The following is a 20,932-nucleotide window of genomic DNA, read 5'->3' on the forward strand; positions in this document are numbered from 1 at the left end:
GCTACCTCGCCTTGACATATACATTTTCACATCCGCAAAAAAAAAAAAGTTAATGCCAGTCAAGTGTATAGCTTTTACTTTTTCTCTCTTCTAGCCCCTGTGATATAAGTAGGAAAGTCGCATTTTCCTCATGCCCCTACCATTGTGCCTCTTGCATTTGTTATCAATCAGTCGGGCATTAACATAATTCAATCAAAGGGTACGTAGTCGTCGTAAAAATATCTAAAGCGCGTACTGCTTTTTCCTTCGAAGTAGTTTTTACAAGCCCAATGCGCAAGATGGGTTCCGGATAAAGAAATTATAACGAATTCATACATATCGCCGTTTCATTCTAGCAGACATCCGGTTGCAGGCACAGCCTTTGATGAATAAACGTCGTAGACCTCGGCGAGCTCTTAATTCGAGTAAGCCGGAATGTATATTTCTGCCGCAGCCGTAAACGCTTGCGATGTACTATATAACCACCTTTTACCCAATTCCAGTTGCCTCAGAAATTCTTTATTTCGGTTTTCTTGTCTAACAAACCAAAAGTGTAAATATTTCTGCTGGGGTACATGTCCACAAAACGTACTCATTTGAGTAGTGAATTTGTTACAAACCACAAAAGCCGGTTGTTAACCAAAAAAATCCATTATAGCGCATTACCAGCTGCAGTTGGTGCCATTCGGTCACATGATTCGTTTTTTCGTTTAATTCGTGGCTTGACTGGTGGGTGAACGCTGCTGTATAGCTTTACAGCAGGCGATGATGTAATCGCAGCTTTGGTGCATCCGCCACTTTAAATTTCAATGCAAAGAGGCATGTGGTTTATAGCTCGCGATAGCAACAACAAAGTGCTCCTCAACATCTTCAAACAAGCAACAACCTAATCGCTTTGGCACAACTCGCAAACCACGATAGATTGTCGCACATTCGTATCTCTCTTCATATTTTAAAGTTGATCACATCATTAACAACAACAAAAGCATAAGATGCCACATTGCAATTTACTACGAGTGCAATGCCGAAATAATCATGAATATCGTTATACATACTTGCGACGCTATTATGTACAAATATATATCTATCATCATATATATGTATGTGTCATTACAGGTAAATCAGTTAACTTTATTCGTCGTCTTTGCTGTTGGTCGGTCTCATCTCATCTCGCATTACAATCTCTAACATTTGGCACACTTGTTGCACATCAAAGCATCAATGGCTGTTGTGATATTTTTATACTCAGTTGAGCGTAGCTCACAGGGTATATTAACTTTGTTCGCATAACGGTACCCCGTAACTGCATAAACTAATCGAGATAGATATAGACTTCTATATATTAAAATGATCTGCGCAAAAAAATAAATTCATTTAGCCATGTCCGTCCGTCTGTCTGTCCGTGAACACGATAACTTGAGTAAATTTTGAGGTATCTTGATGAAATTTGATATGTAGGTTCCTGGGCACTCATCTTAGATCGTTATTTAAAGTAAACGAAATCGGATTATAACCACGCCCACTTTTTCCATATCGAAAATTTCGAAAAACGGAAAAAGTACGATAATTCATTACCAAAGATGGACAAACCGATGAAACTTGGTAGGTGGGTTGACCTTATGACGCAGAATAGAAAACTAGTAAAATTTTGTACAATGAGCGTGGCACCGCCCACTTTTAAAAGGAGGCAATTTAAACGTTTTGCAAGCTGTAATTTGGCAGTCGTTGAAGATATCATGATGAAGTTTGGCAGGAACGTTACTCCTGCCCCTACATGTGCGCCTAATAAAAATTAGCAAAATAGGATGACGAACACGCCCAGTTTTTTAAAAAAAAATTTTTAAAAGTCAAATTTTAACAAAAAAAATTTATATCTTTACAGTATATAAGTAAATTATGTCAAAATTCAACTCCAGTAATGATATGGTGCAACAAAATACAGAAATAAAAGAAGATTTCAAAATGGCCGTGGCTCCGCCCTTTTTCATTGAATTTGTCTAGAATACTTTTAATGCCATAAGTCGAACAAAAATTTAACAATCCTTATGAAATTTGGTAGGGGCATTGCCACTATAATGGTAACTGTTTTCTGTAAAAATGGGCGAAATCGGTTGAAGCCACGCCCAGTTTTTACACACTGTCGACCGTCTGCCCTTCCGCTCGGCCGTTAACACGATAACTTGAACAAAAATCGATATATCTTTACTAAACTTAGTTCACGTACTTATCTGAACTCACTTTATCTTGGTATTAAAAATGGGCGAAATCTGACTATGACCACGCCCACTTTTTCGATATCGGAAATTTCGAAAAATGAAAAAAATTCCACTATACCAAATACGAAAAAAACGATGAAGGATGCTGATTGGTTTGGTTTTTTGAAGCAAAGTATACATAAATTTAGAAAAAACTTTGCAAAATGGGTGTGACACCTGCCATATTAATTAGAGGAAATTGTAAAAGTTCTGCAGGGCGAAATCAAAAGCCCTTGGAATCATGGCAGAAATACTGTTCGTGGTATTGTATATATAAATAAATTAGCGGTACCCGACAAATGATTTTCTGGGTCACCTAGGTCCACATTTTGGTCGATATCTCGAAAACGCCTTCACATATACGACTAGGGGCCACTCCCTTCTAAAACCCTCATTAATACCTTGAATTTGATTCCCATATCGTACAAAACACATACTAGAGTCACCCTTGATCCACCTTTATGGGGATATCCCGAATAGCGTCCGCCCACTCCCTTTTAAAATACTCTTTAATGCCTTCCTTTTAATACACATGTCATACAAACACATTCCAGGGTTACGCTAGGTTCATTTTCCTATATGGTGATTTTCCATTATTTTGTCTCCATAGCTCTCAGCTGAGTATGTAATGATCGGTTACACCCGAACCTAGCCTTCATTACTTGTTTTTAACTGTTATACTTGTTGTTGCTGTGAACATTTTTACAGACGCTCCATTTGTTTTGATGGCATGTAAAATCGAGCAGAAAATTTGTTTCTTACACGTTTTTATTGCATGCAATTCCGGTGTTCATTACACTTGTAAATGAGTTTATAAATTACTGGCTTTTATTATAGGTATTCATGTAATACGGAAAATATTAGCACAATGCGCATGTACCTACCTATCTAACTTAATGCAACGATTCTCACTTGAATATTCCACGCGTATTAAATGTTGTAGAAATTGCAATAATGCAACGTTTTACAAAGCTTCATGAATGCGCAATTTTTTTAGTGCTATTTTTTTATGATTTCAGAAATTTCAATCATTTGCAATAATCTTAACCTATGTGACTTAATTGTAATGAACTTTCCAATTAAGACCATTTTTAGTAAGGGTGCTGCGTCTGTTTACTCTATTTTTGCAAAAAAAAGCAAAAATTGCGAAATAGTTGTTTTTAATTTTACCTGCAATTCTCAGGCTACACGTTTTTTTTAGACTCCGAACAACGTCTGCAAGACAGAAGATTTTTCGCTAAGAAGCATTTCATCGCAGAAATACTTTCCAAATGCCTACCAAACTGCTGCCTTGGGGAAATCCCCGCCTGATTTTGCTGTTTTATTAACGGCTGATTATCGACAGCGCATTATTATTGTCGTGCTATCGGTTGGTTATCAGCTTGTCCTCGTCAAGCCATCGGCTTTTTATTGGTTTTTTATTTGCTAATTATCGGCGGCTTACATATGTCAACGATTTTATATTGAAGTTGAATTGGTATCTGTTTCATAACAAAACCTATCTATAACACGCCGATAACAAAATTGTAACACCGCAAAAAGAAATCGATAACTTTTCGGTAAAAAATCTATAGAACGCCAATAACTTTTCGATAACACCACGTTAACAGATTGGTAATACTCCCAAAATAAATTGAAAGCTTTTCGAAGAAAGTCAATAATTTTTGATATCACGTCGATAATTTTTTGTGAACAAATCGATAACTTGGCGATAGCTCATAGAAAACCTTTGTTTTCAATGGCAAGTTTATAACACTTCGATAACAAATAGAAAACTCGTCTATACCTCGTCGATGATTCTACACACCAAACATCCGTAGAATATTTTAAAATTAAGTAAAATTTTTAAACAGACAGTTATACGGATGGACGGACGGAAGAACATAATAATAATTCCCACATTATTAAGAATTTTTTTTTTACTTCACCCTGATCATTTTGATACACGAAAGTCTATTTATTATTTTTTATCTCTATTCGTTATGACAATGCAGCGTATTTTTGCACGAATAAAATTAAAATTATGTGTATGAAAACAGTGAATATCTTTATTTTCGTCTAAAATTACTGACCAAAAGCACAGTGTTACACAGGAAGACAAAAGTGAAAATACCTGGGAAGTGATATAGTCTTTCTTGTAGATCTTCAAGATCTAAAAATCACTGTATGCAAGATTTCCCCGGAATCCCCCAAAATCGTGAATTACGGGAAAAAGGAGGTTTTCGTACATTTGGACACTTGCCTATAACTGTGTTGGCTATAAACATATTTTCAGTTTCTCTCCGGGTCTGTATGCACTGTTTTATAATGGGACAACCCTGAAATGTATCAAAACTGGATATTAATTACGAGTTCAATGAGCATTAACCTTAACTAACCAGTTTTCCCGTAACTCACAGTGTAATACTAACTCATGGCTTCAAATTTACGTTGCTAACTAAGGGTGATTGCATTTCGCTCACCGATTGGAAGTTTTCTTAGATATCTGCAAGTAGAAGAAATCTATATCAAAAGATAATTTTTTCATTGAATGTCCAAACTTTTGGTTTTGTGTCACAATTACACCAGAACAGCTGAATGGATTTGGTTGAAGTTTGGCATACAGATACTCAATATAACCAGCTGACGAGATTATGCTCACACACATAGAATACTCCTAAAGACAAAATTGGCCGGCTAAGAAGTATTTGAATTTCCTTTTTAACACACTTTTATAAGCTTTACTTGTATAAATGTATGTATGTAACTCCTTTATATCAAATAATAATAAAAGTGTTACGTATACGAACCGGTACCCATCTTTTCAGGTGGTACGGATATGTTTACGTGTAATTGGTTGTTAACAAAACAATATGCTTATTGTAAAGAAGCTATTCTATGAATAAGTAAAATTATGCTTACATTTTCCCCAAAAAGTTTCAGTTTCGAATACCAATTGTATCCAAAATAAAATAATTAAAAAAAAATTGTTTAAGTTTAACGCTTTTATTGAAAACAATACTTACATGAAGTAATAATAATATTAAAAGCTAGAAAATAATTAGGTAGGTCCTAGGTACTAGTCATCACACTCCTTATAAATCTAGGGCTTTGATCAGACAATTAAATAAAAGCGTTGGGCGCGTGAAATTTCTGTGAGGTAGCATAACCTGATAAAGGTTCAGTTGATCCTACTTATGACTATCAGTAGACATTTTCGCGTCCAACGCTTTGATTTAATTGTCTGATCAACGCCCTAGATTGATAAGGAAAGTGATGACTAGATAATTATTTTATTTTGGATACAGTTGGTATTCGAAATTGAAACTTTTTGGGAAAATGTAAGCTAAATTTTACTTGTTCAAGCTTCTTTACAATAAGCATAATAATGTAATAAAACCGTTTAACATAAAAAATTGTTTTTTTAATTATTTTATTTTCAAGTTTTTAGTCTTAATTTAATTGTCCATTATTTCTCATTCTGTTTAGTTCATTTAGTGACTCATCATTACAAGGACTCTTTCCTGACAATTTGTTACAATCTAAGTCCGCAATACATAATCCTTCCAAAGACTTTACTCGACTCCGCGCCAAGTATGCTTGTCTCTCCTCGAACTCCAAAATATTTGGTGTCACTTCTACCGGACTGTATGTATGTAATGAAATATTTGTTCCATATATGAGCCAAATCTGACATCATAGGTCGCTTTATGTAAGTATTGTGTTCCTAATATGGACCACAAATACGAAAGTTTTGAATATCTCGATCTTTGCGCCACCTAGCGGCGATTTTTTTCACAGGCCGTTTTCTATTCATGCATGCATTATGTGTTCCAAATATGAGCCAAATCGGACCACAAATGCGATTTTTGTGAATATCTCGATCCCTGCGCCATTTAGCGGCGATTTTTTCTTATTATGAATTGTCGTCGGGTTGTGAACTATATTCCAAGTTTCAAGCTTGTAACTTATCGGGAAGTTACTTAAATTTCAATTACAAAATTCGTTCACAACGGCCGTGCAGCCGGCCGGCCTGTCAAGTTAAGCTAAATAAAACCGTTTAAAAATACGATACAATCTACACAGTGTATGCCGTTTTCTATTCATGTGTGTATATGTGTTCCAAATATGAGCCAAATCGGACCACAAATACGAATTTTTGAATATCTAGATCCTTGCGCCACCTAGCGGCGCTTTTTTTCATATGTCGCTTTCTATTCATGTATGTATTATGTGTTCCAAATATGAGCCAAATCGGACCACAAATACGATTTTTGTGAATATCTGGATCCCTTGCGCCACCTAGCGGCGATTTTTTTCATAGGTCTCTTTCTATTCTTGTATATATTATGTGTTCCAAATATGAGCCAAATCGGACCACAAATGCGATTTTTGTGAATATCTCCATCCTTGCGCCACCTAGCGGCGTTTTTTTTCATATGTCACTTTCTATTCATGTATGTATTATGTGTTCCAAATATGAGCCTAATCGGACCACAAATACGAATTTTTGAATATCTCGATCCTTGTGCCACCTAGCGGTGATTTTTTTCATAGGTCTCTTTCTATTCTTGTATATATTATGTGTTCAAAATATGACCAAATCGGACCACAAATGCGAACTGGGTTCTGAACTATATTCCAAGTTTCAAGCTTGTAACTTGTCGGGAAGTTACTCAAATTTCAATTACAAAATTCGTTCACAACGGCCGTGCAGCCGGCCGGCCTGTCAAGTTAAGCTAAATAAAACCGTTTAAAAATACGATACAATCTACACAGTGTATGCCTATTTTAGTTTAAATTTTCGAATTTTACAATAGTTTTGTACACTGTTTGAATATCCTCAATAAGTTTTAATGATTTTTAATCTGTAACGATTTTTAACTGGAACACTAAAAGGTTGTTTTTTTTTTCAATTTCCATAGATAATACTTAATTACTGTTCAAGTTCAGCCATTTTAAACACAGTTTTTTCTTAATATCTGTAAAATAATTCCCTTTCTATTGTGCAATATATTCTTCGAAAAATGCTCATCAACACCTTGAAATTTTCAGTGTTGCATTTTCTAATTCGCTGTTTTAATAAAGAAACTGTTTTGCATAAAATTTTGCTCAATTCTCTTATTTTAATTTCAATGTCATTTATCTTTTGCGACACCTCCTGCTGTGTCATCGCAGTTGACAATCCTTTTTAAAAATGTAAAACATTTTAGGAATTTAACAATGTTGCTGACATTACATGCTGCCAGCAGTTGGAATTGTCAGCGATTGTTGTCGTCTAACAAATAAGGCGTGAACAACGTAAATGTCGGTTTCTGCACAAATTGTCGCACAGTTGATTCGTTATAAAGCGGCGTTCAACTACTATTCAACAATCAAAGGCCAACGTTCTCACTATATTTATGATGGTTTTTGATAATTTCTCATATTTATAAATATTGTGTGTATGCAGGTAAATATAAAAATGTTTTTTATGTCTACCCAATAGAGCTTACGATTTCTTCTAGAACACAAGCGAGAATTTCGAGACTCGAGAATTCGAGATCTCCCCTCCTCCCGAGATTCTTGAATCTGGAAATACTCGTAAAAATCGCGAGATTCTCGAGTCTCCGCGATTCTCGAATCTTGAAGTTCTCGTAAAGCTCGCGAGCTTCTCGACATAGAATTTAGCCGCAATAGTAGTATTATATGTACTCTGTTTTTTTTACTTGGGATTTTTTTTTTCACTTTATTGCGTTGGCTATGACATTTCAATCAACTCGTACGTGTAAAATTTTTTTATAACATTTTTATTTTCCAACTCAGAGGCATAATTCATACATATCCAATTTTTAAAACAACGCGTACAATATTTAATATTTTAATATTAATATTTAACAATATTTACAAAGCCTCCAGAAAGAAGCTGGGTATGGCAGTATGCAACAAAAACGAATACTGGGGCCAATTGCTGTCTGTGCAATGCAACCATTGCCTGTAAAGGAAGTAGCACAACAGGAATTATACGGCATATTCAAAGTACTCACAAAATTTCAAGCGATTTTAGCCGAGATGGGTAAGTTTTCTAGAAAGGATGCTGTTGGAACTATTGATTATAATATGTACATACATACATATTTTTATTATCACTAGCCACAAATTGAATACCAGAGAAGTGCCTTACAAAAAAACAGCAAAAGAACACATTCCCAATGAAAAAATTGAGCATATAGACGGTGCAGAGGCTAAGCTTATAGTACGTAACCATCTGCATAATTCATTTGGGTCGAGCACAGGATTTGTAAAATTTATGGAAGTGGCGGTGCCCACCTACAAAAAATATATTGATTAAAATTTAATACAAATTACATACATATTAATAATCTAAAATTAATAACCCATATTACTGTTTTCTATACAAAAAACTTTATACATATATGTATGCATATTTGTCAAATATTATGTGTTGTATTCTATTTTTTAATTGATAAATACATAAATTCTGATTATTACTTGTCTCGCAAATGCTTGCGAGAATAACGATTCCTGTGTTCGAGAAAAAATCATAATATATAATACTGTCAATTCAGCAAATAAACTGAATGCCGAGAATCTCGCGAGCCTTACGAGTATTTCTAGATTCGAGAATGTCGCGAAAAGGCGAGACTCGCGAGAAATCTCGTCTCGAACAAATTCGAGAAATCGTAAGCTCTACTTCCCAAGTTATAAAGATATATGGGTCTCACAGGTTCTTTGAAAAGAATTTTTAAAAGCTATGAAAATTGTTCTTATTTCAAACTTACATTGTTCCACGAAAAAGATTTACATTATAATCATAGACAGATGAGCGACCAGGTCCTGAAAGCACCAAAGCGCATTCGCTGCCCAAATGTGTGTTGAGATGTTCACTAAAATGGTGAAATTGTGCAAATGTTGTAATATACAACGCGAATATGGCCGCAATGAATAGGTTAAGTCTGAAAGAGAAAGGAATGGATGAAAAGTAAGCCTAAGTAAATGTTATTATGGTAGTCTTTAAAAAATTAATTTTCCAAAATTTTTCGGTTTTTATTTATTTTGCTGTTTGATCTCCATTGCGTATAAAAAAGAAAACAAATTTTTCCCCAAAAAATACCCCCTTTGGATTAAGGGTTTTCTGAACTCAGTCTATGTGCGCTATTTACAGTTAATAACTCCTCTGCTTGCACATTTCATCAATAGTTATGACAAACCGCAACTACCGTACGAAAAAAATAAACAAATGGGCGACAAAAACTGACGTATATCATCCATGAGTACGAAAATAGCAACAAAACAATGTTAAAAAAAATTGTATTATTTATTGTTTTTTTTTTTTCGGACCTTCAATGAATTGTATAAACCAACGAACCGATATCATTCCGTTACGATAATTAACGTTAATAAACGAAACAAAGTCATTTCGTTTCGTTTATTAACGTTAAGAACGTCAAATTAACGAAATGATTTTGTTTCGTTTTCTAAATCAAATCGTTTATGTTGATTATTAATTTCAAACTATGCTGGCAAAGCTGATTGATGGCGGAGTCATTAAAGGTGAAAGCATTAGCCAAGCTGATTGCAACTTTTCTCATGAATTTTGACAGTACGAACATTTCTCAGAGTATTTTTGACATTACCACCAACGAATTACACAAACAAATTACATGGAGTTTGTGTGTGTATGTTCGCTCGCTGTTAGCACCTTAAGGCTTCACCATGGCTATAGCATTGCCAGCACAATTTAAACATAAAGTATCACGTTTTTGTTAATCTTTTTAACGTTAACGAAAGCTTTTCGCTTCGGTTAAAAACGAGATACAATTTATTTTGATAATTTCTTTATCGATAATATTTCGAAGTGTTTCAACGGAAACGGTGGAAATTTTTTGATAAACGATTAGCTTAACGTTAAGGTGCATCCCTGGTAAAACTTAAGCTATGCAAGCCGATTTCAAAAACGGATTCGAAAAGTTTTTGAAAATTTCAAAGTTGTATTTAATTTTGTTTTTGAATATAAAGCTGAAATCCTTTTCAAAATTCGAATTTAATTTTGACAGTTTATTTTCGAAATTTTTTTTTTTTTTTTTTTAAAAATTATTATAAGATCAAGGCGACTTTCAAAAGACTTCAAGCTTGTACTAATATTTATTGTATTACAAAACCGTGAAACTCAAAAAGTTTTCTTTTTTTTATTCAAAACGTTTTGATTTGGAATACGAAGCTCGTAAGGTTTCCTAAAATTCTAAATAACGATGTGGAAATTCTCATGAAAATGTTTAAAAACTTCCAAATGATTCGAATGTCTTCGAAACCGGTTTAAAGAGGACCACAAAACTGAAAACTTAAAAATTTCCTAGATTTCTGAATTAATATTTTAAACTTTCATTAAGATTTGAACAAATATTCCCCCAAGAATTAAAAAGTACCCCAAATTCTTAAATAAATATTTTTAAATTTCATAAAGGTTTTCGGGAACCTTTTCGGATATCTTGAAGTGGCCTGCAAAGTAGCAAAACAAAATTCTCTCAAAAAATACCAAACTTGAGGAATTTTTATATAACTTGTTTAAAGCTTTTCCAAAATTTTCGAGAACGCTTCGAAGTGTTATTCAAAACTACAAAGCTTCAAGAGCTTCTAAAAACTCTAAAAAAGTTTGGGAAATATTTATGAAGATTTAAAAAAATTTTAAGATTTTTCGAATTATTTTCAAAACGTTTCGAATGAGACTAAAAAACTTGAAAAAAATAGTTCTAAATTAAAATTTGCATAATTTTATGAATTTCTAAAATTTTGAAGTTTTTCTAAAATGTTTTAAAGCGACATTCAACACTGAACAAACAAAATTTACCAAATATTCTTAATAAATAGACATTTTAAAGATTTTTAAAAACTTCCAGAACTTTTGATACTATTTTTTTCAAAGCGTTTCGTTTTGGTCTACGTAAAAAAAGCCTACGAAAATACAAATGAAAATTTTAAACATCCCAGAAAATTTTCAAAACTTCTAGTGGAATTCAAAGCTACGAAACTTAAAAAGTTCCCTATAACACTAAACAATGTTTCGTCAAGATTTTTGAAAACTACTTAAATTTTCAAATTTTTTGTTAGAACGTTTTGAATTGGCCTGTAGAACTGGCAAAAAAAATTTCCAGAAAGCCTAAACAAAAATATTGAAATTTTTATGAAGATGTTTTAAATTCTTTTAAATTTCCGGAAACTTTTCTCAAATGTTTTAAGTGGAATTTAAAACTACAAAACTTGAAAACTCCCTAAACCATCTACGTATGTAAAACTCAAATATTTCTATTACAATATGGTCGCAATGAGTTTTGAAACCGAAATCAACAATAATCAAAAAACGACGCCAAAACTTTTGTGATTATAGCAGCATAAGCGCGACAAGAAAAAATTTAAAATTTTTATTTAAGTTTTTAATTATTGAATACAAAACCAAATTGGCAATTTTGGTGAAGATTTTGAAAAAAGTTTTGATTTAAGCTACAAGGAGGATAATGATTTCAAACATTCTAAATAAGAAGTTGGATATTTTAATGAAGTTTTTAAAAGTTTGTAAAATTTTCAATATTTCTTTGAATCTTATAAATCTGTGTAATTATTTTCGTACTCGTAGGTGTAGTTTTTATACGTTTTTTTGCATTAAAAAAAGGGTTTATTTCGTTAAAAAAATATGTTTTGTGTAATAAAAAATGTTCACACGAAGCTAATTTGCATGCTTTTCACATGCCTTCTGATATTACCCAACCCTCCTGAACTCACGTAGATATCAATTTACATATTCATATTTGACTCGTATCATCTACGTTTTCAATGTAGCTCACATTTTTTTTTCCTTCAACGCATAACCCATATCGCACACTGTTTGACATTCCCATAGCAAAAACAATTACTTCCCAACCGTTGATCCATAACGCACGTATCACAATCTACTTGAGCGTTGCATTGCAATTTATTTATCATTTTTCAGCTGTCAAAGTGTACAGTACCAGCTGTCGCTCATACAACCCATTTATTTTTGTATGTTTGATAACAAACATTTCATATTATTTTATCTGTAGGAGTACTCGTTTTTAGTACTCCAATTTTTTTTGTTGCTAATATATTTCTTGATTTGCCTTTTCCTTTTTTTATACCTTTCATGAACATCAAATGGTATATTAACTTTGGTCCGATGTTTGTAACGTTGAGAAATATAAAAGATAGACTCACCGTTAAGTATACCGAATTGATCAGGGTGACGTACTGAGTTGATATAGCCATGACCGTCTGTCCGTCCGTCTGTCTGTTTGAACGCAAACAAGTCCCTCAAATTTTGAGATATCTCAGTGAAATTTGGCACAAGGATGTATTTTTGTAATATATTAGACATTTTTCGGATACGGTAGGATCGGACCACTATAACATATATCTCCCATACAACCGATCGTTCAGATAGGACGATTTTGGTCATTCCTGCCGCTATTTAGAAAGTATAAACGCGAAACTCGGTGATATATATTTTATTATATCATAGAAGATTTTCTGAAAAATGACTTTGATCGGAGATATATATAGAATATATCCTGTACAACCGATCGTTCAGATAGAAAGATTTTTAGCCATTTATCCCTTAATTTCCAATATAAAACATTAAACTTGGTGATATTTATTCTAATATATCATAGAAGTTTTCATGAAAAAATCATTTCGATCGGAGCTATATATAATATATATCCCATACAACCGATCGTTCAGATAAGACGATTTTTTGCCATTTTTTATTTTATATTTATATGTACATCTGTTCACTATATATTTCTTATCTTATACATCCGATTGTTTGGAGATTACGAACGGGATAAGATTATTGTTCAGCCCCATTCATGAAAGGTATGAAGTCTTCGGCACAGCCGGAGACAGTCCCGTCCTTACTTGTTTTTGTTTATATTATGTCGTTACACCTTTACCAGCTGCGCTAACTTAAATATTACATGACTACTGACTCGACGTAGCTCGCGCTGTCAAATTAGTGTTCCTAAGGTTGCGTAGGCGCCACTCACCACTCAATAAATAACATTTTATATTTATTGTATTGGCGCATGTCGATTGTTGATTGAGACAGTTGCCTTCAGTGGTGGGCGCAATGGGGAGTATGGTAGCGGGTGACCAGTAGGAGGGCATCGAAAAAGTAACGTCCATACATTTTTTGCCGCTTTCATTTTAAAACTACTTTTCCGCATCAATTTTTATTTTGTGGCATTAGCCACTTTAATTTAGAACGTTACGTGCATGTTACAGCTGACATTTAAGGGATTTGTATGGTTATTAAGTGAAATTGGATTTGGGCGGTCAAAGTGAAAGTATATTTAGTTGTGGCATGCTACATGTTTATAAATATATTTGATAAATTACCTCTTGTGGAAAAAATTTGTACCTCAAAAACAATTTCGTGTCAAGATTATTATGAAATTCAAAAAAATAATTTTTCACACTTTTGAGGAAAATTTCAAACACCAATGTAAAAAATTGTTCAAAATCAAGGCGATATACTTATAGCTTATACGTTGCTTACCAAAATTTATTTGAGGTCATAGGTCATACTCCAAAAAATTCAGAGAACTCCAAATAAAAAGTTCGAAATTTTCATATAATTTTCTCGATTTTTTGAATTTTTTCAAAAACGTTTTTGAGATCGGTTTTCATAGCTTAAATAATAAAATTCACAGAAAATATCAAAAATAAAACAAAGAAGAACTCCATTCATGAAATTTAATCAAAACTCTTCCCTCCTATTTTCCAGTTCGCTCCTGTACATGGGGTAGTCCATCGTCACGGGTGGGACACTTGTACGCATAATTGCATGGTTGTTAAAGGATTTTAATAAATTTTACAAGTTATTCCTAGTTTAGATATAGATTTTGGAAAATATCACCAATTGTTAATGCACCAATTAAAAAAAGAACCGTCAAATTACCACGAATTTGGAAAAAATTTAACTTTAAATATTTTCACGTGTGGGGCAGAAAAGAGAAGCTATTCTCTAGTCACATAAAGTATTAGGTAAACTCTGCGAATTTATAAAAGTAATTAATTTTATTTAAATATCTCAATCTGCACTGACATATGTAGAATATAATAACATAACAATAGCTTACTTTCAGTTCCTACTTTTATAATAATAATGCGAAATTTTAGTGTCACGGGTGGGACACGTTCGAACTGAAAGTACTTTGAAAGCTTATTCACCATAATTTATAGATGCCAAAAGTTCAGAATCGGACTCGTTTCATGATTTATCATAAATTAAAGATGCCAAAGGTTCAGAGTCGGACTCGTTCCATAAACTTTCATCATCGTCGGAATCAATTTTATTTACGTTAAGTTTAAATACTTTAAGACTACTAAGTTTTGACTTGAATGTAAGTCCCATAGAATGATCCTCTTGACTACTACACCAAGAAATGGTGTGATTGAACCTTGTTAATAGCGAGTACATCGTTCCATCTTCGGTCAAACATGATTCTGTTAGCTTCAACCTCTCCTTCAGATAAATGCATAGTCTCAATAATAAGCTTTCTAGCAGTTAACATGAAATCAACAGCATTATTGATACCAGCCTTACGTTGCCGTACTTGACTCCATACCGACCTCTTCACAACGGCGCCAACTCCATCCGCTGCTCCTTTTCCATGGGAAGTGGCGAAAAAATACCACTCTACCTGTATATTAAAATCTGTAAGCATATAACAAAGGTTCGATAGGGTATACTTGTTTTTAAATTCTGATGCTGCACCATCAGAGAACACTATAATTGTTTTTAGTCCGGGAATTTCATTTTTTAGTGACAAGATAATCTTTTTTAGGCATGCATACGAGACTGGGTCGACTTATTAACCTATATTGCGCGATCGATTTTTCGATAGGATTTGGGCTCAGGAAAAAAAGTTCCACTACGCATACCCAAAAAAAATAATTTTTGAGCCTGCAAAATTTCAACGATTTTTTCGATTTATTATGCATTTTTTCATTTTCAAGTTACCAAATCATTTTTTATGCATTTTTTTTCGTGTCAATTTGCAAATACAAAATTGGTAAATGCAGTTTTTTGAAAAAAAAAAATTCTTTTATGGAGATTTAGAAGAATTTTGGTTGAAAAATCGATTTTTTTTGCAGGCTCAAAAATTATTTTTTAGGGTATGCATAGTGGAACTTTTTTTTTCTGAGCCCAAATCCTATCGAAAAATCGATGGCTCGATATAGGTTAACTTTCGTCCATACAAATCGACCCAGGCTAATGCATACACAGTATACTTGTCGTGACATAAAACGTCACTAACAATGGCGTACGAATATCTTTTGCCTTCAGGCAGCCATACACACGCAGTAAATACTGTAAACTGTGCATGGCCCCAATGTGCAGACTGAATCTCATCTTACATTATTACGCTATAATTTTCAGCAAAATCTGTCCCACCCATATCTGTCACGGGTGGGACATATTTCACTACTGCATATCTCCTAAATAACTTTGTAGAAACGAAATTCCAATTGTGGTATACATTCGCAATATAATTCTAGTTTTAGGCAATAAATACGAAAAAAAACGGTTCATCCATATATGTAATACTCCTATATTGCTACAAAAGGCTAGGTACATTCCCAAACATCAGAGTGCCGATATATTGCTTTTTAAACGGTTTTGTTTTTGTATTCAATAATCGAATGCACCTAAATTTAAATTTTTCTTGTCACACTTATGCTACAAAATCAATCACAAAAATTTTATAAGCTGTCTTATTTTGATTTCGAATTCAAAACACATTGGGGGCATTTTCTATTAGCAATATAGGAGTATTACATGTATGGGTTCATCACTAATTAAGGAAAAAAGAAATTTTGTTTTTTTTTTTGTCATGGGTGGACAAGGCCGATACTGTTTTATTTATTGTACAAAAAATAGTAATAACTTACACAATGTGATATAAAACTAAATATTATTAAATAAAGACGAGCTCCTGTATTTATTACAATTACCATTCACTTGAATTGAGAACCACAAAAAATCTGACGGCCATTTCAAAACTACCTTATTCATCCTTACAAAAAATGCGGGCCAAATACTTTACTTTAAAAAGTGAAAAAGTCATTAAAAGTGTATTTAATGTTAAAATTTTTTATTTTTCGGATGCATTAATATATTTAACAGCGTTTTTCGCAAGGGTTTGTTAGTTTTAATAAAAAACAAATGTTTGGTCTGAGGTTCTCTTGCTCATGGAAGCTCCTACATGCTAAATAAATTTGCCAACCAGAAAATCAATGAGAAGCTCAGATAAGAATTAACCGTAATAGACCGGATGAGTCGAGATTGGTTGGTACCGTTCTCTTTTTTTCGGCTGCAAACTTTGGGCTGAAATTTATTTTGTTAACCCCAGTATAACTATACATTAATATTTTCAATAGATGCTTTTCATAAAAGCCAAGAGGAGCAAACTACCCACTGACTGGAAACTCTATAAGAATCAAGTGGTTGAAGAACTCCAAAAGGAAAGCAACTGGATTCGCTCTCCCACCACCAACGATTGCTAACTGAAGTGTTATAAGTTACTGATTAGTAAGATAATACTTACAGCTGGCCGGCCTTTGCCTATGTCAATTGGTTGGAGTTTTTGGCAAGTTTTGGAATGTGGCTATAATCAACTTTAATCCGGAGGTGGCGAAGAGCTCGGCTAACACGTTTTTGCAAAGATTTTATACCACGGTTTTTGTTTTTGTTGTAGCGATAAAGACACTCTCCGATGTTGATGGTCCTTTGCCGGATATAAATCCGGTACGTTCCGGTAACAAGCACCATTAAGGTAATAGCCCGACCATCTCGATAACGTTTTGGTATACCACATGAAACCTTCTAGGCCATTCTGCCCTACCAAAACATAGATCCATTTGGGGTCGCCAGGGCATCGGCTGCTAAGGAAACAAGATTGGCCACGGAAGGGTGAGGTTCAAAATTGTGCTGGAGAAGCTATAAGTTGCGCCACTCAACCTCTTGAATCAATTTGGTATTTTAGTCGCTTCTTATGACAGGCATGCCTGCCGCATGCTCTCCAATGCTCTTACTAACATCAACTTCTACCCTAGCAGGACAGATTGCTGTGTGCCAATTTCTGCTCGCGTTCTTAACTTCTTAACTTATATTACTTTGATGCAGGAGTGGGGTGGGGAAATGTGAAATATGGGGCAGGGGCCTGGTGAGCTTCATCTCGAATGTATATAAGCTAGAAGCTTGTGCTAGTCCTTTTTCAAAAATAAGAAGCAGGTGGCTAAGGGAGCCGGGAAAACAAGGACTTCGAAACATCGCCACTAGCGTTCTGCGCTTGATGCCCTTATCGCGTCACTTAAGAAAGCCCTCGGCTAACAACACCCATTATCAGATGTTCAAATCCTCCTGTATGGTTGTTTATTTTCCATAAATTTCTAAACGGCAATCAATGACAATGGCAGTGTTAGTTGCATGGAAAATAATGAGGAGGTCCATCTAGTGAGTTCATTCGTCACCTACGTATAAACCATAGATAAGTTTTGGGTTAAAAGGAGCTTATATTCCTTAACAGAAAAGCAAGTTCAGAGAGTTCATTATGAAAAACTACCTAATCAGTACCTAAAATTTACAAGCTTTCGCTATCGTTGATAACGGTTTGTATTATACGAGTTATCGGTTTGTTGTTATGGGTTTGTTGATAATAATCAACCAGAATCTTTTATAATAGTTTCTTATTTAGCGCACAAAAATCAGAGGAGCAGCTTAGGGTGCTAACTTCGAAGCCGTTATTAAATTCAAAAATGTACCCCCTCTTTGCATTTGACGTAGCAGGTTCCACTGTTTCCAAATAAACAACCCTTTCAAAACAGGAAAGCAACTACCAAAAGAGACATGAGTCCGTCCGACACTCCGTTTTGGATACAATCCCATCTCCGTTTTGGTAACAGGTTACAACTCTTACTTGCCCTAAATCAACCCTGACATACGTATGCATGCTTTATATGCGATGTGTCCCCACATGACGAACCCCCACTCCGCATCTACGAACCTAGCCTATAGCAGCAGCATCCCTATGGTCGAACCTAGGGAAACTACTAGTTTGGGCTTTCATAGAAATTTGTGGATGGTCACACCTAATGAACATAGCGAAGCACTATTAACACAACAACAACAACACTGTATTTAATAACGCCACTTTTCGGTAATTTAGTGATTTATGTCGAACTTTCCTGCTTATTAGGTTGAAATTTTATTTTCCTTGTCTTTTTGTTAATTTCGTAGATATTTTCTATTCATCTCTCAGCAAAACCGACAAAAAGGCACGTAAATAAATTTGAAGCTTATTGAAAAGTAGGAAAGGTCGACAGAAATCACCAAAAAAAAAAAGAAAAAAGTAGTTATTATGTGGGCGTAACATTCAAAAGCTGCGAATGGGCTTAATCTTCAAACGCTCACTTTCAAAATTTAGCGAAACTGTAAAAATTGTAGGATTTTTTTTTATAACAACTCGCTTTAATAAGAAAGCGCAATCAAAAATAAAAATCACGTGCCAAAGCAAATATGATGAAAAGTGCTCAATTAATTCACGCCAAGCGTAAAAAATTAAAAATATCAAATAAAAGAAATTTAAACTTTTGTTTTTACATTTTTGTTAAAAAAGTATGAAATTGTGTAATTAAGTACCTACAGGTTATATAAGCTGTAAATTCGCTTGACCCTGTGGAGCTATAACAAACCAAATTTTATTATTGATTTCTTTTGTTTATGTTCGTAAATATACTTATCAAAAGGAGGGATTATGTGAAAACAAGCAGCTATTATAAATTAGCCAAAAGATAGTTGAAAAATTAAACTAATTATTAAAACGACCTTAACTGCTTGTATGTGGAGGCTAAAAAAATATTAAAAAATTAAGCACCTTTAATTGCTTTTTGCTGCGGCTTTCAGTAAACCAATCACTTAACACACAAAAAAATTAAAAGTCATGCCTTTTATTAAAATGAATACACTTAAGTACATATGCAAGGTTTTAGCAAAACTGGCTTACATGCAGCAACCACTTTTTTCTAAAAATTAACTGCAGTTGTTGTTTTAGAGCTAATATTTCAATCCTTGTCCAATTATATATATATATATATATCTTTTTTTTCGGTCAATACCACGTTGTTCAAAATATTACCAGAGCATAACTCTTGCGAAGCATTGATTAGCGTATTGCAGTCAAGTTACATTAAATTTAAAAACTTAATATCAATTACACTCTATTCGCACAATTTTCCAAAAAACACAATGCAACATAAAAAATCGGTGGTTAGAAAGTCCATAGTTGGCATATCCCGCGATTTTTGAGGAAAAACGCGATCTATGACCAATGCGCGATCTATGTATCCGAAACTGTGACTAAACAGTGATGGAAAAGCACTACTATTGAAAACGCGACTCACAATCACATTAACAATTATCGCAATCGCAGTTCTCCCAGCAAAGCAACTATTAACGACGATATTATTACAAGTTTTAGGATTTTTCGATTATTCTTTGCTATTTTCTGTTATGGTTCGAATCACTGAACTGTTAAATAAATACTCAAAAACTCTGTATACAAAAACATTATTTATTCACAGCTCCACTATCGTAGAAGAACTTTTTTTATTCGCGTACTTTATTAACAAATTTTTTAAATCAAACTAAATGATTATTTCTTAAACTGTGCTGCTTATATACCACTCAGTTTATTCTTCATACATAATCTTTCTGCCAGGCTCTAGACTTCTTGCGAACAGACTTCCCAACGCTGCTTATTTACTTCTCGTTTCTATATCTCATATGCGCAGTGGCCATTCACATGTGTGTGCGTGTCATATGCGCCCTCTGTTGCTGTGTAATGTGCGTGTAACTGTTTTTTGTTTCATCTGCATACGTTTCTATTGTTTCTATGTAGCATTTATTTACGAGCAGCATAGTGATGTGTCGAAATTACTTAAATTCGCCACAATATGAGTTAGTGTCCCCCCATTTGTATTGGTAACTTCTGCTAGATATTGAAATAATCTGGAACATAACCGGATATCCAAAAGCTCTTAATCACAGCTTACCGCTACACAAATCACGAAGTCATCGTCTTATGCTTTCGGAACTAAGCTGCGTTTGCATGACCTCCTACAAAACAGTTTACTGCGACATCTGGTGCTACGGAGTAGCAGCAAAAATCACTGGGTAATTGATCCATATTGTCCCATTTAATTGGTTCTGTAACGAAGGCTGTAGCTGTCATTATTGGCAAGCTTGATTCAGTAAGAGTTGCCGTCATAGTCGGTCAATTATAGCGATTTATACAAAGCTATCGCTTTGAAATCAGGGTTATATTAATATCTTCCGATACTACCACCTGCCCGCAATATAAATCACTGACTCATGGGTTCACACTATTGTAGCCAATTGTTTATAACGAGGGCGTTGATAGTTTCTGTAATTGCAATTTCTAGCAATCGTCACAGTCAGTCAGTCACAGCGATTTCGTGGAAGATTTTGCTCCAATTTAATATGATCTTTCAGCTTAAAGCACTTATAACTGTTATCTTGATAACTCAAATTTCCGTCGGGATTTTTGACCACCGGTTTGTTTGACTAGGGCAAAATCGAAATATCTAAAACACTTTACGAAAAAAAAAAAATTTTTAATACG

The 20,932-nt window shown here is 34.0% G+C and overlaps 1 protein-coding gene across 4 annotated transcripts in view; it reads right to left on the reverse strand.

The window, feature by feature from the left end:
* The window catches only part of cysu (Curly Su), a 136,368-nt gene that overhangs the window by 50,133 nt on the left and 65,303 nt on the right, over positions 1-20,932 (reverse strand). For all 4 annotated transcript variants that reach the window (XM_067776079.1, XM_067776070.1, XM_067776089.1 and 1 more), the window contains exon 3: positions 8,996-9,169. In XM_067776079.1, the coding sequence (XP_067632180.1) occupies positions 8,996-9,169 (174 nt within the window). The remainder of the gene's footprint in view (positions 1-8,995; positions 9,170-20,932) is intronic.

The sequence above is a fragment of the Eurosta solidaginis genome, chromosome 1 (genome assembly GCF_040869045.1).
Source record: "Eurosta solidaginis isolate ZX-2024a chromosome 1, ASM4086904v1, whole genome shotgun sequence".
Taxonomy (NCBI): domain Eukaryota; kingdom Metazoa; phylum Arthropoda; class Insecta; order Diptera; family Tephritidae; genus Eurosta; species Eurosta solidaginis.